Consider the following 17,359-nt stretch of genomic DNA (forward strand, 5'->3'; position numbering starts at 1 on the left):
GGACAAAACACAAATTCAGTTGATTAGGTTGATAAACTATTTTTTGACATTGGGCTACAACGTATTATGACGAGATAATTCCCTGAAAAATGTATATCTTAGATGAAATACTTATTCATCTAAATGCTTAAATCAGTATTTACTTTCAAACTACATCAGTACAGTGCAGTACTATGGTGTAAAATAGATCCTCATTAACTTTTAGTGTGAAACAGACCAAATCGAGCGTTGAATAATGATCCCAGAACATCGTGGTCAGCTGCTGCTCCTCACTATTACTCACCCACATACAGCGCTAAGCCCCGCCCCTCGCTCTTTGACTGACAGCTCTTATCCCGAGACAGCAGGGTGGCCAGTCACGCTCTCGCCATGCAAATGAGCCGCGCTCGGGCCGGGCGGGTGCCCATGTGGACCAGCACCATGCCTTGTTGTTCTGAGCGCTGATTGGCTGCCTGGCGCCTGATCGGTCTTCATGCGCTGCGGGTCAACTGCGGGAACGAAAACACGGAGGGATGCCGACAGCAACGGGATTTCCCTTTACCGGCTCTCCACGGAGATACGCGGCTACACGGGGAGTCCGTTTGTTGCCAGAGCTCTTAAAAAAGGTTTTTTAAAACTTTAATGTCGATGTTGTGACTTCAGGTGGTTGCTAATGCTGGCAGCGCGGAGGAGCAGGGAGTGCTGCGGCCGCCGGGTTTTGTGGCTGGCCGTAGTAACAGGGCGGGGCGGCGGCCCGGGAGGGGCGGGCCTTAACGAGAACACGACTCGCCTTGTTGTGTGTATTCCCGTGCTCGCATCGCCATCTTGTTGCAATCCTATTTTTTACGTATGCGAGGATCTACTTTCCGTTCGGCCGGATTAAAAATTGTCCGTCTGCTGTCAGCAGAAACACAGGGGACGAAAGGCTCGGGCGTGCGGGTGTGAACCGTGCACACGGGCGGCGCTTTCCACCGGGACACTACCTTTACCCCTCGGTCTTTTTCCTCCTTCCGTCCCGGGCCACCGGGTCGCCTGTCGTGAGGGTTTTCGCGCAATGAGCATCGATACACTTTTGGAGGCGGCCAGATATCTGGAATGGCAAGCCCAGCAGCAGCAGATCAAACGAGGTAAGCTAGAGCGGCAGGCGGGAGCACCGCGCTGACCGTACATGACACCACACGTAGGGAGTCCTGAACTGCCTTTTGGGGAACCGAGTCCCGTTACTACCAACGGCTGGGCTGTGCATTTTCAACCGACCCGCCTATGAGGGAACGGAAGCGTTTGTAGTTTTTGTGTTGTTCCTGCCAAAGAAAGAGTGTCAGTGCAAGCTAGCGTCAACCCTCCAGTTTGTAGTTATTGCACACATTGTCTTCCTTTAATGCGGAAAGTTGTTTTTGTGAACTACTTTGCGCGCTCTCGGTGTGTGTGTCACAGTTTCAACACGAGTGACTCACTGTCCGTGTGTGCGCGCGCGCGCGCGTGTGAGACAGCAGAGGAGATCCTGTCATAACTGTGGTCCATTTATATATGATATAAATATTATTTAGCACCGACATGTGAGTGTGCAGTTTAAATGTGCAGCATGTGCATTTAATCCTCAAACACGTTTCTATAAATATGTGTGATCGGCGATAAAATTGTGATATTTTAATCAGAGTTTCACATATTTTTGTGGTAGAAAGGGCTCCTTTGAATGGGTTTGTCCCAGTTTTTTTGTTCGTCGAGCCCTGGCAGGGCGGTGGCGGAGCAGAGACTGCTGCTCTTTACATAATACCCTGACATTGCTCAGCTATCTTATGACACACACCGGGGCGGGCCCTCACACGATCACCCCTCGGGTCGGTGCATCTGAGCGGGGAACTTACTGATATCAGTCTGCGCTACTGCCTTGGATTGGAAACCGATAAGCTGTCAATCAACATAATGATCAGTGAGTAGGTGAAAGGAGACGGGGGGGGGGCAGCTTTTTGTGTTTCTGCTCTCTGATGACGTGTCAGACAATCCAACCCCCCCTCCTCCCCTGCATACTTACCCTACCGCGTGCTAGGATCCGCCCACAACTACCACGTGCACACTACCCCCTTCCTCCCTTGGATACACACCTACGCAAACACACACACACACACGCACACACTCGTCCCCGCCCTTCCCATTCAGTCTACTGACAGTGGCGGGTCAGAGAGAGAAAGAGAGAGGGGGGTAAATAGGGCAACTCACCCCCAGCCCAGCCTCTCTCAATGCAGAAGTTATGTAATTTACGTTTGCGTGCGCTGGACAATCTGGAGCATGGAGTGTGTGTGTGTGTGTGTGTGTGTGTGCACTACAGGAGATAAACTGGGATACACTGTGGTGTCAGCTGACATTAGTTTTACTTCTGCTACCTTGATCCTTCGTGGAATTTAGTTTCTTATAAGTTCATATGAGCGGGGGAAAAACAGTATCCAGTTTTCCTTTATAGGTGCAAGTTTGAAAATAAATATCTAAATCATGATATAAATTGTTTTGAATTGGTTTGAGAATTTTTTTTAAAGAAAGTCAAACTTCTCTGATCGCAACTTCCTAAATTTGAATGTTTTGTGATTTCTTTACTTCACTGTAACAGTAAACTGAAAACCTTTGGGCTGTGGGCCAAACCAGACAGTTGAGCACCTCATCTTGTTCTCTGGGAAACACTGATCAACATTTTTCACAATTTTGTAGACCAAACAACTAATCAGTTAATCAATTAGAGTAAATTGCTTATTAAAAAGAGTCAAAATTCTTTGGTAGCAACTTCTTGAATTCAATTATTACCTGATTTCTTCACTCCTCTGTAACTGTAAACTGTTATGGAGACAGCAATTAATAATTGGTAAGTTTTTTGGGAGGGGAAAATCGAAATCCAACCTCCAGAACTTACATATTTTTTTGTTTATTGACTCCTCTGTAACAGTAAATTGAATATCTTTGGGTTTTGGATTAAGCAAGGTCATATGGGGCTTTGGAAAAACGCTCGTTTTTCACCATTTTCATATATATTGTAGCCATACTTTAAAGCATTGTGCGGTAACTCTGTTAAAGACTACATAACGAGTGAGATCAGACTGTTCAGACTTGTAAAGCATTTAATTGCTATTTTAGTTTCTGTGTCAAAAAATATACATGTAATTGTATTTATGTAATTATATCATTTGGGCTGTGACTAATGCCTATTATCTTGATTAAGTGATGACTGTTTTATTTTCTGAAACATGTCAGAGCAGATATTGCCTAAGGTGACAGTTGTGACATGCTGTATTTATATGTGAAAGAGAAAAGACAAATCATCACATTAGAGAAACTGAAACCACTCAAAGATGAGTATTGTTTCATGAAAAATGTCTAATGCAGTTAGGCAGTTGTCAGGCTTTCTGCAGTTGAATTATTTGTGCAATGGCTAATTGTTGCTCATCTGCAGAATATAAGATCTTGTCCAATCACACTTAAAGCCAAGTGTAATGCTCTAAAAGAAAGGGGGAGTTATGTCGGTCTTGCACTGCTCAACAGGACTCAGAGGACATGTGAACATTTGAATGATCGAGCAATAACACTGTACCTCAGGTAGCTGTGTTAATCGTGTCAAATTAAGCTGCTAAAAAGAAAATACTCTTCCAAAAGTGCACAGGAACAGTTCTGTTCTGCATATCATAATGACGGCAGCACAGAAGTGTGCAGGCCCTCTCTGGGGTGAACTTTTGCCCTGTGTGAAAGGAAATTGCGTCATTAGGGGTTTGCAGTCTCATGTAGAGAAGAAAGCAACGTGTTACTTAACACGCAGCCAGGCATCTTGGCATGAGCTGTTTCTATTTTGTTGGAGATGACTGGACTGTGAGTTGGCGTCGTGCAGGTTTGAGGAATCCCTGGGATCTTCTGTGTCTAATGTTGCTGTTTCTATGGTAACTGAGGGCTTTCCAGAAGTACTTTGAGTCTGCCTGTGTGCAATAACTACTCATTCGTATCATTAAGTGCGTGCTTGTTCTTGTGTTTGTGGCCCTGCATCCTGATTTTTAAATTTTTTTTTTTTGTCTTAATTTGTTCTTTGGCTTGTGTGTTTGCCTTTGTTTGGATCACAACAGCGCCTCATTTATATGTTGTCATAGTGCCAGCTCTGGTTGACCCAGCTGAGTGGCTCCTTCACAACAGTCCCCCGCTGTTGGTCAGACGGCCTGATGTAGCCTGAGGCTAGAAGCATGCTCAGTGCTGGGACGGTCCAATCACAGGGCAGACGGAGGGGTGTTCTCTCCGGTCTGGGAACAGATGCAGAAGCAGTTCCTGTGGTTGTTGCCCCCTCCCTCCGGTCTGATTGCCAGATGACATCATTTTTTAATATGTGTTTGTGTGCATGAAGTGTTGAGATGTTCACTGAATAAACACTTATCACAGTTATGACAAAGTATTCTGTACTTCAGCAATAGAAGACCAGAAGGGAACTTAGGTTGATGCTTGATGATGGTTGATGCCTTACAAGTAATTTATGATTCCCAGACTGGATGTGGAGGATTTTCTGCAGTCAGTACAGAAGTGTTTATGCCTGTGCTGCATTGTTGTTACACACTGTATGTTTATGCATGGAAGGCAGTTTTAACTATTGAAATGATCAATCAGGAGTGTTTCTTAAATCTGAACATCCCTCTGCTGATTTTCTAAATACACTTTATAATCCGTCCTTCTAAACTCTTTGGTGTTGCCATTAATTTACTTTGCTCATTCCTTTAATGCGTCTCTTTTTCCTGCCCCCTACAGAGGAAGAGCAGTGTAAAGAGAAGGAGCTCATCAACAGGGAGGTGGAGTCGAGGCGTGTGGAACTTGTGACCTCGCCGTCTCAGCCAGTCAGAGCCAACCACATCACTTGGGGCGATGACGCTCACCGCAAACAGCCGCATCACCCTCCTGCCCCTCCGCCCCCATCTCTACCACCGCCTCAAGTCCCCATTGCTGTCATCCCAATGGTCCCAGTTGTCACCGCGACTCCCTCGGTCCCGCCCCTTCCGCTTCCAACGCCGATTGCAGCGGCGGCAGCATCGCTCAACAGCTCCCCACCAGCCCAGAACGCTTCCTCCCCGCCACAGCCACAGCAGCAGCAGCAGCAGCCGGCATCTCGTCACCTGTTGTGCGCCTCCCAGATAAAAGTAGAAACTAGTCAGCAGCTGGTTGGTGTAAAGCCCAGCCAGTCGCAGCCTCAGGTTCAGATTCAGTACCCAACCTCCATCAGCACTAATGGCTCTGGCTCCCAACATGCACTGGTTCCCCATCAAGCTCCACCCATGTCTCAGCCTCGGCCTAACGGAGTGACGATGGAGGACATGAGGGGGATGGAAGGGAAGAGGAGACCAGGAGGGTCAGTGTGTGTGTGTGTGTGTGTGCGTGTGTGTGTGTGTGTGTGTGTGTGTGTGTGTGTGTGTGTGTGTGTGTGTGTGTGTGTGTGTGTGTGTGTGTGTGTGTGTGTGTGTGTGTGTTAAAGTTAATACAGAGGCGTGGATTTGTTTACGGATATATTTGACCGTTTGTATTTTTGTTTCCAGGGCAGGGACCAGAGAGGTGCATAACAAACTGGAGAAGAATAGGTTAGTCTTAATATCACAAACATCTCTCTTGTTGCAGTCAGTCTTAAACAATCACAAATTAAGAGAAGTAGCCCTGTTTGTTGTTTGCTCAAGTACTCACACTTTTTTGTGTTTGTGGTGTTGTTATGAAACAGCTTCATGAGCTCAAAGGTCACTGCATTTCCTAAACTGATAGAGAGCAATCAAATCCTACTATGCTTGCAGAATTGAGGTTAAATCACAAACACTGGGTTAACTTCTCAAGCAGCTCCCAGTATGTGGTAAATATTCACAAGTGACAGCTGTGTCAAAGGTGTGACTTTCATTTCCAACTCTTCAGGCGAGCGCACCTCAAAGAGTGTTTTGAAACTCTGAAGAAGAATGTTCCTAATGTGGATGAGAAGAAAACCTCCAACCTCAGCGTTCTCCGCAGCGCTCTACGTTACATACAGGTGAGGAAGGGTTTGTTTTCTCGCTGTTCCCAGCACACTCTCACATTCTGGGTTCTTGTTTTTCATCTTATTGTTTTTATCTTTCTCTGGTCATGAATTGATTAGTTGAGTTGTGGGAACAATGCGGGCTTTTGTCAAGTGTAATTGATTCACAATGCCTGTTTTGTTAGCCGTTAAACTGTTTTGTGTTGGTGAGTCTCTTGTGACAGTGATACGGTGCCTGACAAAGAATAGTCAACCAGCCTATGAAAAGGTGCTGAATATATACAATGTTATTCTGAGTCTGCACAATGTAATGACATTTTTTTAACACACCTGAGGTCTGCTTTTCTTGAGAACATTAGTCTGCATTTTTAACATTATACAGACTGTCTTAATTAGTGGAAATGCTTTTAACACCATCCTATCATCTTATAGTGCCTGCAGCATGAGATAGAGAAGAGAGAAGGGTTTTTCCTGGCTCAGAATGGGCCTCTGTGAGGTGACTGTGCAAAACAGTAACCACATACGGTAAAGGCAGTGAGTCTGTGTTACTGTGTTTATACAGAAATCAATATTAAAGGTGTAAACCACCACCTACTCTTCCACTCACTACATGGAGATGCACTAGGAGGAGGTGACTATAGGCATATTTATGGTTCTGTGTTCTCTGTGGCTCTTATGCAGAAGCTGCAGAGATGCTCATGCAAGGATTCTTTCGACGGGCCACTATTGAGCCACGTTGCTCCTGAGCAGTGATAGCCAACCATAGGTCAAGTGCTGATTGGTTGAAAGGTTGCCTCGAAAGGGAACAGTGTCCCTTTAGTATAATGAACACTGTGTGTTTTTAAGCACTGCCTGTGACTGCTGATGCCACAGGACTCAGTTTCACTTCACTACACTCTACGAGGACTTCTGTGTTTTCTGCAGCATGGAGCAAAACTAAAGGACCAACTACAGTGAAACAGAGTCTCCTACATCCAGTTGTTTGCAATAGTTTTGCAGACGGCTACAAATAGATGTGTCTGAGAACCTGGTTGCACCAATGCTTAACATAACTCAACGGCTAGAATAGTCAAAACAAGTCATCTTATGTGGCTTTCCAGTGCCAGCTTCATGTGTAAAGTGCAGCTGCGATGGATGAGAGGGGGGCTGACTGCTGGAAGTCAAAAATGTTGCATTTTATAAGTTTAGGTTTTGTTTGTCAGCAATTTTTTGATGAATTAAACACATTCACTGAGGATTTGAATTGCGCTGGTGATTTTCTTCTGGTGCTGGCTAAAACCTCTATGGGGAGGTGTCAGAAAAAAAACCCTGAGGACTGGTTGTCCCAATAACATGAAATAATGAAAGAGTAACATTTTTCTTTGGAAAGATTTTCTGCAACTTGTAGTTTCACATGGAGGGAGGTAGCTGAAGGCACGGTTAAGGGAGGGGAATATTTACTGTGAAGAGGTGAGTCTTCAAATTACTGAAGTAGACGAGGGAGGATTTCTACACTGACAGAAATGACTGGCAGCCTGGAACTAGTGTTGATGTAGTGGCTCCTTTTTTGGTGGCGTAGAAGCTTCAAAATTTTGAGTTTTATAAACTGTACAATAGAGAGTCAGTGGAACGAGCTTAATTAGGCCATGAGATGGAGAAACTTCTTCAAAATACGACGGGCTGCAAGATCACGGACCAGACTCGAGGGAGCAGAGCGCAGAGATTCGTGATGATGGTTTTGTTATGAGGCAGAGCTGAGCTACTGTGGAGGAAATCCAGGCTGCACAGCTTTCATCAAGTTTTAATTTTTTTTTAAAGTAGTGCTGAGGACATGTTGTTTTATTCACTAAACTCAAAAAACATCCCAACAGCGTACATGCTGGTAGTGGCTACTAGAGCTGGAACAGTCAGTCAATGAATCATTTAGGTGGTTGACGTAAAGTTCAACAAACAAATTGTCAAACATTCATAGTTAGGTGTGACAGAGGGCTGCTTTTCTGATTAACTGAATTGATTCTAAAAATGGGTTGTGATTTTTGTCAGACAGAAGGAAATTTGAAGGTATTTCTGTGGGAAGCAGAATGATAATTAGATGACACAAACCTGTGAGTAAGTATTTGTTGCACGCAGTGTTTCCTCAAGACCATGCTGTTTTGCAGAAATGAGATAGATGATACGCTTGAAAGCAGTGTCACGATATTAATAGGAATGCTTTTTCAAGATCACAAGATGGCTAATATATGAAACATCACATTTAAATGATTTAAGCTATAATGTTAATCATGTTCAACCCAGTGAGCTCTGCTTTTTTTTCTGTATTTCTCTACATCCTGATTCTGGTACATTTTCCTTTGATCTTTAATATAATCAGATGACTTTATTATAGATGAGTGACTGCATTTACATGCACACAAGTAGCCTGGTTTTGAGTCTTACCCTGTTTTTGATCATATTCAAGAGATGCCGTTTACATGGAGCATAAAAAAACCGGTTGTTCATTACCAAGAAACCAGGAAAAGGTGATTATATGACACAGTATTCTGGGTAATACCACAGTACTGAAGGTAATATACCCAGGTTTCTCAAAATCAGGATAAAGTCTCAGTTCTGCTGTTTACATGTGCAACAGAACAGACACCTCAATAGCGCAGCCATAACTGGGATATTGGTGCGCATGTAAACACACCCGCCCCGTCTTTTTCTCCTCGCCTCATGTAAACCTGAAAACCTCAGTCTCTCGCCCCCTCCCTGAGCCATGTGACATCCGAGCACATGGCTAGCACAAGCCCAATGACGTCACCACAGCTTCCCGCTCCGATGTGCTCTGCACCTCCAGATTGCAGAGACAGAGAGGCATGGCGACAGGTACCGTTTACAGTAACCGAGTGGTACGGCGGCGTTTCCATGGTAATAATGGTGGACTTGGTTTGCAACAGTTCTATCAGCGCTTCTTTGTCTGTCTCCGTCTTTTCTTCTCTTCATCACTGTACATCTTGTCCTGTGTTGCCCTAGTGTCCCTCGCCTTTAGAACACTTGGTAACCATGGCAACAGGCGGCAGGTGGCCAGGGCGCTGTAGCAGTTATTCCTCCATGTTTGTCTGCATGGGAGAGTATGTATGACGTGGCTCATACAACACTAAACCAATCAAATTCTGATTATATTGATCTTTTTTCCAGTGGTCACTGATGATGGTGCACCAGTGGAAGCTTTCAGGACTGAAACCGCTTCCCTTCAATCATCCGCCTCGTTCTCATAGCAGACAACAGATGCATATGTGAGATCAAGGCAAAGACACCTGTCAGGGCAAATATCGTCACACTCGAGTCATTTTCACCTTTTTTATTAGCAAGGACGTGTAAAAGAGGAAGGATAAAGGAGCCATAGATGATGCACCAGCGGAGGGTACAAAGGGGGGAAGGGTGCTGAGGGAGTGATAGATGGGGGAGTAGGAGGAGAAGGAGTGTGGGATGGAATCGTAGAAGAGGAGTGGGTTGGGGGGATGCAGGGCTCCTGACTGGCGAGCCTCCAGTCACATCTCTCCTTATATGTAATTGCCCCTGTGCTTCACCCAATTAGATGGCTCCTTATGTTTTCCACAAACTGCTGCTCAAGCAGCCACATCCTTACAGATGAGGTTGCCAAGGAAACGGCTATGGGTGGCAGCTGTTTCCTTGGTGATTTACTGCAGGACTAATGGTGTCTGGGTTTGTATGGGAAGACCTTGAAATGATGTTCATGGATGCACATGCGCACTCGAGAAGGAGTTGTAGTTCCTCTGTGGGCAGCTTTAGCCAAGAAACCTTGTGAGTCTCTGCCATTGTGTGCATCAGAAGTGCTACGCTGTGTTTTCAACTCTTGTAGGTGGACTTTATTCAGTAACTGAGCACACAGACAAAAACAATCAAAGGCAGAAAGTTGACATTAATGCAAGTCCACCAGTATTGTTAAACTGTGCAGTCATATGTTCAGACTGTTAAAACATAATTTCGTAAATGTCACATGCTGGAACTGATTTGCTGTAATTTCCAACACCACCTTCCCTTCACTCATGACTCCTAAAAACTGCCCATACAATTATGGGAAAAGGCTGTAAGTGTGGAAACACATCAAGGGAAGGGTGTTGGATGAGCACTGTTGAGGTGTTAAGTGATGGAACGGTTCAGCAGGTCTGGATTGGTGGGGCTGTGAATTTAGACGGGAGTAAAGTGGGCTCGCGTGTGAAGCCGTCACGTGTCTGCAGAGAGTAAACAGCTTTGCTCACTGAAGTGAGTGTCCGGTAGTAGGATCCTGTGTCTCCATATGCTCCTTTTCCATCTTCTCTTTTGTAACTCTGGCCTTATTTTCTCTCTCTTTTTTTATTACACCAGTAGGACTGGAAACTGTTGCCTGCCAAGGATTTTTTTTCGTATTCATGTTGACTCAGCAACTCAGCTTGATCTTTAGTTTGCAGTTTTGTAATGAACTGAACCAGCCACACACAAGAAATCCAGCATTTGACTGGTTTCTGTTTGCCCATTTAATCCCTTGCCCCTTGTTTTCCACCTCTCCACCCCGTCCTTCTTTACCCACCCGTTTTCCTCCGCTGCCTCCCCTCTCCCTCCTCCCTTCTCTCAGTCCTCCCTTGTAATCTGCATTAATGTCCTTAGCCTGCTGTACTGTTTGGTGTTCATGCATCAGCTGACCCACACAGAAACTGGGTCACAGAGATGGCGTGGCGGAGCGGGGAACGCTTTGCTCTCTTTAAAAAAAAAAAAATCTTTCTGCTAAGTTTTCTTTCTTTTCGTGTTTCTCTCCCTCATTTAATTTTATCAACAAACACACGGCTTTCTACTCAGCACATGACGGAGTATTCATTCAGACTGGCACTCACTAATCCGCTGACAGAATTTTAGATGAGAAACTAGCGTGATTGGTGGTAAAAAAATACACAGCAGATGATTTCTGTCACCCCGAAAAACAAGCCTGATATACAGGAAATGGGAGGAGCTAAAGTAATTAGAGAACACCCACAACAGTAGTGTGGACATGCTTGAATTTACATGCAAGCTGGTGTTTGAAACTGGCATAGCATAGGTGATCTGTGTTTGCTCAAGAGTGCAGAGTCAAAGCAAGTTGGTTCTTTTTTGTGTTGCAATGCCAGTTCTTTGGACTGTAGATAATTACTGCTAATTTAAGCTTCAGAGTGTCTGAAATTGCTGCCTGGTGATTATTAACAAGAGACAAAACAAGGAAGTTTGCCTTTTTTATGATCTCCTGTTGCTTGACTGTTGGCTATTGATAAAAGCTCTACTCTTTCATATAAAGCAGCCGCTATTATGGTTTTTGGATTTCCTCTTCCTTTTTGTGTGTTTTTGTACATGTCAAATGTCTGAAAACTTACAAAGCCTACTCTGAGGGAAGTTCTTCTCCCTCACAGAAAACACCGCTCTTCACGTGCCTGAAACGCCTCGTTTGAGGTCCAGGCTTTTTTTCTGTTTCTTATTTATGTCACCATGTAATACATTTGCATAACGGCTGCCTAGCAGCTAACTCACAGTCTGCTAATGTTTTCTAACTAGAACTAGAAGGCAAGAAGGAGTATTACAGCAGTGTACAGTAGCAGAAAAATATGGTGTTATTTGAAAATTTAAAGCCTGTAAACATATTCTAGCAAACTCCAAAAATATACTTCTAAAACTGTAAATATGTTTAATATATTATGTATCATAACATATTTCTTCCATTTCAAGGGAAATAATACCTCTACTTCCCCTAAAGCTTTCACTAAGAACGCAATGAAGTGAGAGCAATTTTTTTTTGTTAAAAATTAAACTCAGCTACAGACTTACTGTTGTTTTACTGATGGACATGATGCTGTGGCAATCAGCATTGTGCATAATTTGTATGATAATGTGAACCACTGATGCTTTTTTTTTAATTGTTTTTTTATACAGACAGCAGCTTCAGCAGAATGTTGAGAAGTTACAGTGCATGTGTTTTCTTGGTTTGCCAGATTTTTTGTTAAATGTTTTTTCCACCAATCCCCATCTGCTCTGCTGTCTGTGTTTCCCCTGAAAGACTCTGAAGCGTAAAGAGAAGGAGTACGAGCACGAGATGGAGCGTTTGGCCAGAGAGAAGATCGCTACGCAGCAGCGGCTGGCCGAGCTGAAGAACGAGCTGAGCCAGTGCATGGACGTCATGGAGATCGACAGAGTCCTTCGACAGACCATCCAGCCTGAGGACGACCAGGCGTCAACATCCACCGCCTCAGGTAAAGGGGTGGGATGCAGCAACTTGCAGGCAGACTTTGGGGTTATTCCATTTCAGATCAATTGGATTTTTTGTTTCCTTCATTATTTCAGGTTAAAAATATTTTTAAAAAATCAGTGAAAGACTCGTAAGCAGCCAAAAGTGAGGGCTTTGCAGTTAACTCTCGTGTCGTCCTGCGGGTCAAAATGGACCCGTTTTAAAGTTTTCACAATGAAACTTCTGACGTCCACATTTTCAACATTTCTGGGAAATCTTTGAACATTTTTTGGTGGAAAAAAAGAAATGTTCAAAATGTTTCTTAGGAACATACACAAAAAAAATCAACCAAAATCAAATCCAAATTTCGCTGGATTTTGGTTGATTTTTCTGTGAATGTTCTTAAAAAATATTAGAAGTTTTGCTGATATGTATGTAACCACTTTAGATATTTTAAGGATTATTTTGGAAAATTTTTACTCATTTTTTGAAAATAGTTACAAGAATTATCTTGCCAAATTTGGGGGATTTTATAAAATGAAACTTTTAAGGGAAAATTTTAAGGAATTATTGGAATTTTCTTCCTGAAGGTTTTGCTAATTTTCAGAAATTTAGGGATTTTTTCAGCAGAATTTTTTATTTTTTTTCAGACAAGGAAACAATATTTTTTGGTCCCCGTAAATGAGGACAACAGGAGGGTTAAAAATAGTTAAAATATCCACGTAGCTAGCAACAAGACACTGCTAGCATTTTAGCTTTCCACTGCCGTTGCTTGGCAACCAGTTGCAAGCCGTCACTGATTCCTTGATGCTGTTGTTTCCCCACATATTTATGCACAAAAGAGAAAAAATATAATGCACAAGAGAATAAAAAGAAAATATATCTAACTTCTGGAGCACGTGCTAACAGTGGGAAGGCAGGAGTTAAACCCCGGCGTGTTTTGGTGTAATACTGTGTGAGCGCCTCTGATTTGCTTGAAACCTTTTTATCATAGACTATGGATCTGTGAAATGTTATATATGAAATATCCAGTACTTTCTGAGTTAACTTTTTTTTTTAATTGCTCGTTGATCCCCTTAAGCACATTTATTCACACACTCAAATTCGAGGCCATGTTTGAATAGCAATATCTCAGAAAGCATTAAAGACAGGAAAGAAGAAGAAAATTTCAGTGTTATTTGTCATAATTTTTGGATTTATTTGTCTTTGAAAGTATTTGATTTGTCAAGCTAAAATTTCCAAATATCTGTATAAATACCCATATTTATTCCTCTAAACATTTCAGGCATTTAACCCTTTTTTATACAGACTCACAAGAAATGTAACTGCAGAGATTAACAGAGTTTTTGTTGTCGGGGAGGCACAGAGGAGAAAGTGGTGGTAACATCTAGTCTTGACTGTTTCTCTTTGGACTTATATTCACATAAATATCTATGTGCACAAAGTGTTCTAGATCATGTCATGATGACTAACAGTTTCCTGTCTGATCTACAGAAGGAGAAGATAACTATGAGCAGGACATGGATGAGGACGTTCCTGCTCCTCCTGCCCCTACAGCTCTTCCCAAACCAGCGCCTCCCATCATACAAGCCCAGCCAATCCTCACCCCTCACCTGTCCATCCAGCACGCCGCCCTGCCTCTCTCTGGAGTCCTCACCTCCCCTACTCCCTCCGGTCCCCCTCTGCCTCAAGCCATCGCCCCTGCTCCGGCTCCAGGTCCGCCCCCCCCGCCAGCGCCTCACCCCATTCAGCCTCCAGCCATGCAGGTCCAGCCCACCGTCATCGCTCACGCCGCCGTCTCCCACCCGTCAGTCATCCAGGCTGTCAATCACGCCCTTCCAGCCAATCACAAACACCTAACGCACATCGCCCCCTCACCAGGCCCCACCTCTTCTACACCTCAGCCAATCACAGCAGCTCCAGCTGCTCCCACCACCGCCACTCACCAGCCAATCACCGCCCAGCCCATCGGACACATCACCGTCCACCCGGTGGCCCACCTGGGAGCTCCCCTGACATCCCACCTCCCGACTCTCTACCCACAGGGTGTGTCTGTCTCACAGCCCACCATGGTGGGCCACATCACCCACACCTTCACCCACCACACCCTGCCGCACGTCCAGGCTAATCCTCAAGTTAACACTAATGGAGCCCAGGTGAACAGCGCGACTGTGGTGAGCCAGGGGAGCCCGTCGCTAGGGAAACCCACAGCAGTGCTGGCGCCTCACCCCCAGCTGGTTGGACAGGCCGCTGTCCTCAACCCTGTCACCATGGTTACAGTTCCAACCTTCCCTGTCAGCACACTCAAACTGGCCTGAAACAGTAAAAACAAATGATTAGATGGACCGATGGATGGGAGACGGGAGAGTGAAACAGATCCAGAACCTCTGGATGACTTTTCATACTCCGGTCAATAATCAACAGCAGAGAATCTCTGGCAGGCATTTGACAAAAAGCAGCAACTGTTTTTGGACATTTTGTGATGAATATCTGCTGAGATATTTTGGTCACAGCTGTTAGTTTGTGAACAACAACATTAAAGCAGAGTCAATGTGTCAGGCCATTGTTTGTGAAAATGAGACTGTGACGTTTGTCTCGGCTGCAAAGACAGGAACTCTGTTTGACCTTTCTTCCTTCCTTCTCTCCTTCCTTTTCAAACAGAAGCACTAACATAATAAGCTCAGTTCACACTCAGGCATCAAGGATTTACCTTAACTTTTCACTCGCTCATTGAAGGAAAACACAACAGAGATAGGAGTCGTCGTTGGGCTGTTGCCGCAGTGATACAGCGTACGCCCGTTTTACATGATATATTCACGAGGTCATGTGGGACAGTTTGGTGGAGAAACGTCACTGAAGTGTTGGAGAGCAGGAGGAGGATCCAAATAAATGACACAGACTGTTGAAAGGAAAATATTGCTTGGAGTAATTTTCCCTTTGCTTTTGCCTGAATCTGCGTGCAGCACTTGATAGATGAAGTCACTGTTTAAACACCTTGCAGATAGTTTAGGAAAAACAGTTTATGTATGCAATAATAAAACCAGATACACTCTGAATCCCAGAGAGGCACAAGAGAAGGAAAGGGCAGCATCTATTACGGGAGATTTCTGTTTATTTATCCACTCCCCCTTTGGGTTTTCTTTTTCAGAACAGTAGAGCGACTCCAGACATGAGGGACAGGGTTTAACAGGAGGAATTAAGGCAATGACTGCTTGCTTTTCTCAGCGTACATTAGTGTTTGTTGTGCAGAGAAGTCATGCTGTGAAACCACAGATAAAAGCAGAGCAACAAGTAGTTCAGAACCAGACAACTTAGATACTGGCATAATGGCGTAATCTTTATTTTTTAAAAGATTGTGCACTCCAGCTTTGATGTGTTCCACGGTGATAAACTCTCTGGTCTATAGGAATGCAGTGTTAAAGGCTCTTGAATGCATCTTTTTATAGAGAGAAAATGATTTTCCAAACGCCAACAGGTCATTTGAGTGCATCAGGTTGGTGATTATTGAGAGTCATTCCAACACTCAGCAGCATTTATGCTGGCTTTAAGATGCTGTTTTCATACCAACAAACACTTGTTGTGGACTGATTCGGACAAGAGTCTGAGAGATGGATGCCTGAAACCTGCTCTCAAACATTCAGTGACAGGTTTCCTTTTGTCCCGTCATAACACACTGTTGTGAAATCCAGGTTTTCATCCTCCTCAGTCTAATGCAACAGCTCCCTCTGCTGCCTCACCTCAGACCTCATAATGATGTCACTCACACACAACACTCGGGCCGCAACACAAAACACCTGCAAGGCTTTAAAAAAATCTGGATACACACTGAGCGATGCGTTACAGTAGCCCGATAAAAACACAGAATCTGAGATGGTTTCTATTACATGCATTGGCGACAAACTTCCAACTGATTGTGAGATTTATTCTAGAGGGGTTTTTTTGTAAAGTTTGGATATGAAAATGATCAGGCCCAAGAGCCGTTTGCATTTTTTTAGCAGTCGATTTACAGTAGCGTCCAACAAACACACATCTTCTAGTCTCGTATTTTAAACTGTAAGAATGGAAATCGTGTCGTGGCGCCCACTTCTCTTTGTGTGCATCTCGCGTGTGCATGCTCACGTGCACACACACTCAGCCTTCTCGCCAGCCTTTACACGTCGCACCACGAAATCTCCCCTCAGTGTATGTAATCAGTGTTGCGTGGATCGGCTCCTTCTGCTGTTTCTATATGTTCTGTCTGTACACGTGACTGTATTTGATATGTTTTATATTATTCTGTACTATAGTTAATCCTATCGTACCTGTAGCATGGCTCTGTTTTTTTTTGGTTATACAAGTTTGCCCTGTGCATGATGGAGTGTGTGTGTGTGTGTGTGTGTGTGTGTGTGTGTGTGTGCGCGCGTAGCTAGCAGGTTATTTTTTTACACAGAGGTGATTAATGGTATGAGCCTGTTTGGGTGCTATCGTGTGTGCCTATACTCAGTTTTCCTGAACACTGTGACAACTCCGGCAAAACACGTACACTTTGAGCGAATGGAAGAGACAAAGATTTACTGTCATCAATTGTTCCCCCTTATTTTTTTAAAAATGTTTTTAAGTTTTCCATTTTGTGAGTTGGACTGAGACATAGAGTGGAAAAAGTCAAAAAACAACAACAACAAAAAAAAAAAACGAAAGCCGTTGCTCTTTTCTTGATAACATAATAATGTCTAATATTAAATTTGAGTTTTGTAATATTTGTATGTATGTATGAAAGTTTTGTAAATTTGTGATTGTACGCACGTTTTGGCATATGAGTGTATCTTAAAAATTTTAAAATGCTTGTTTCTTTTCGGTTTTGTTTTGCATGTAGATTGCCGTTTAGTTTCTTTTGTCTAAAGGTTTTTGTTTTAATGTTTATTTTTGGGACCATGTACAATACTGTATAACGTGGGCAGAATCTTGGACCTCATGCTACATTGATATTATATATGAATATAAAAACATGTTTTCCCTATGGAGAAAGTTTTAAGTTATATATCGCCTGTACACTTTGGGCTGCCTTTTAGATCTAACTGTCCACTGTTTAAGATAACAATGATGATAATGGATAAAACATATTAATGATGAAGAATTATGCTGATGAAATAATAAAGATTCTTAATAAATCTTATTACATTTACAACACATCCTGCTTC

General features: G+C 43.6%; 1 protein-coding gene across 1 annotated transcript; it reads left to right on the forward strand.

Annotated features, from left to right (window-relative positions):
• The first annotated feature begins 763 nt into the window (after positions 1–763).
• On the forward strand, positions 764–17,348 carry mntb (MAX network transcriptional repressor b). The gene is made up of 6 exons (XM_023297324.3): positions 764–1,106; positions 4,741–5,335; positions 5,520–5,561; positions 5,881–5,992; positions 12,015–12,207; positions 13,677–17,348. Exons 1-6 carry the CDS (start codon positions 1,034–1,036, stop codon positions 14,498–14,500), a joined length of 1,839 nt encoding a protein of 612 aa, XP_023153092.1. The 5' UTR covers positions 764–1,033; the 3' UTR covers positions 14,501–17,348.
• Positions 17,349–17,359: the final 11 nt, after the last annotated feature.

This window comes from Amphiprion ocellaris, chromosome 14 (genome assembly GCF_022539595.1).
Source record: "Amphiprion ocellaris isolate individual 3 ecotype Okinawa chromosome 14, ASM2253959v1, whole genome shotgun sequence".
Classification (NCBI taxonomy): domain Eukaryota; kingdom Metazoa; phylum Chordata; class Actinopteri; family Pomacentridae; genus Amphiprion; species Amphiprion ocellaris.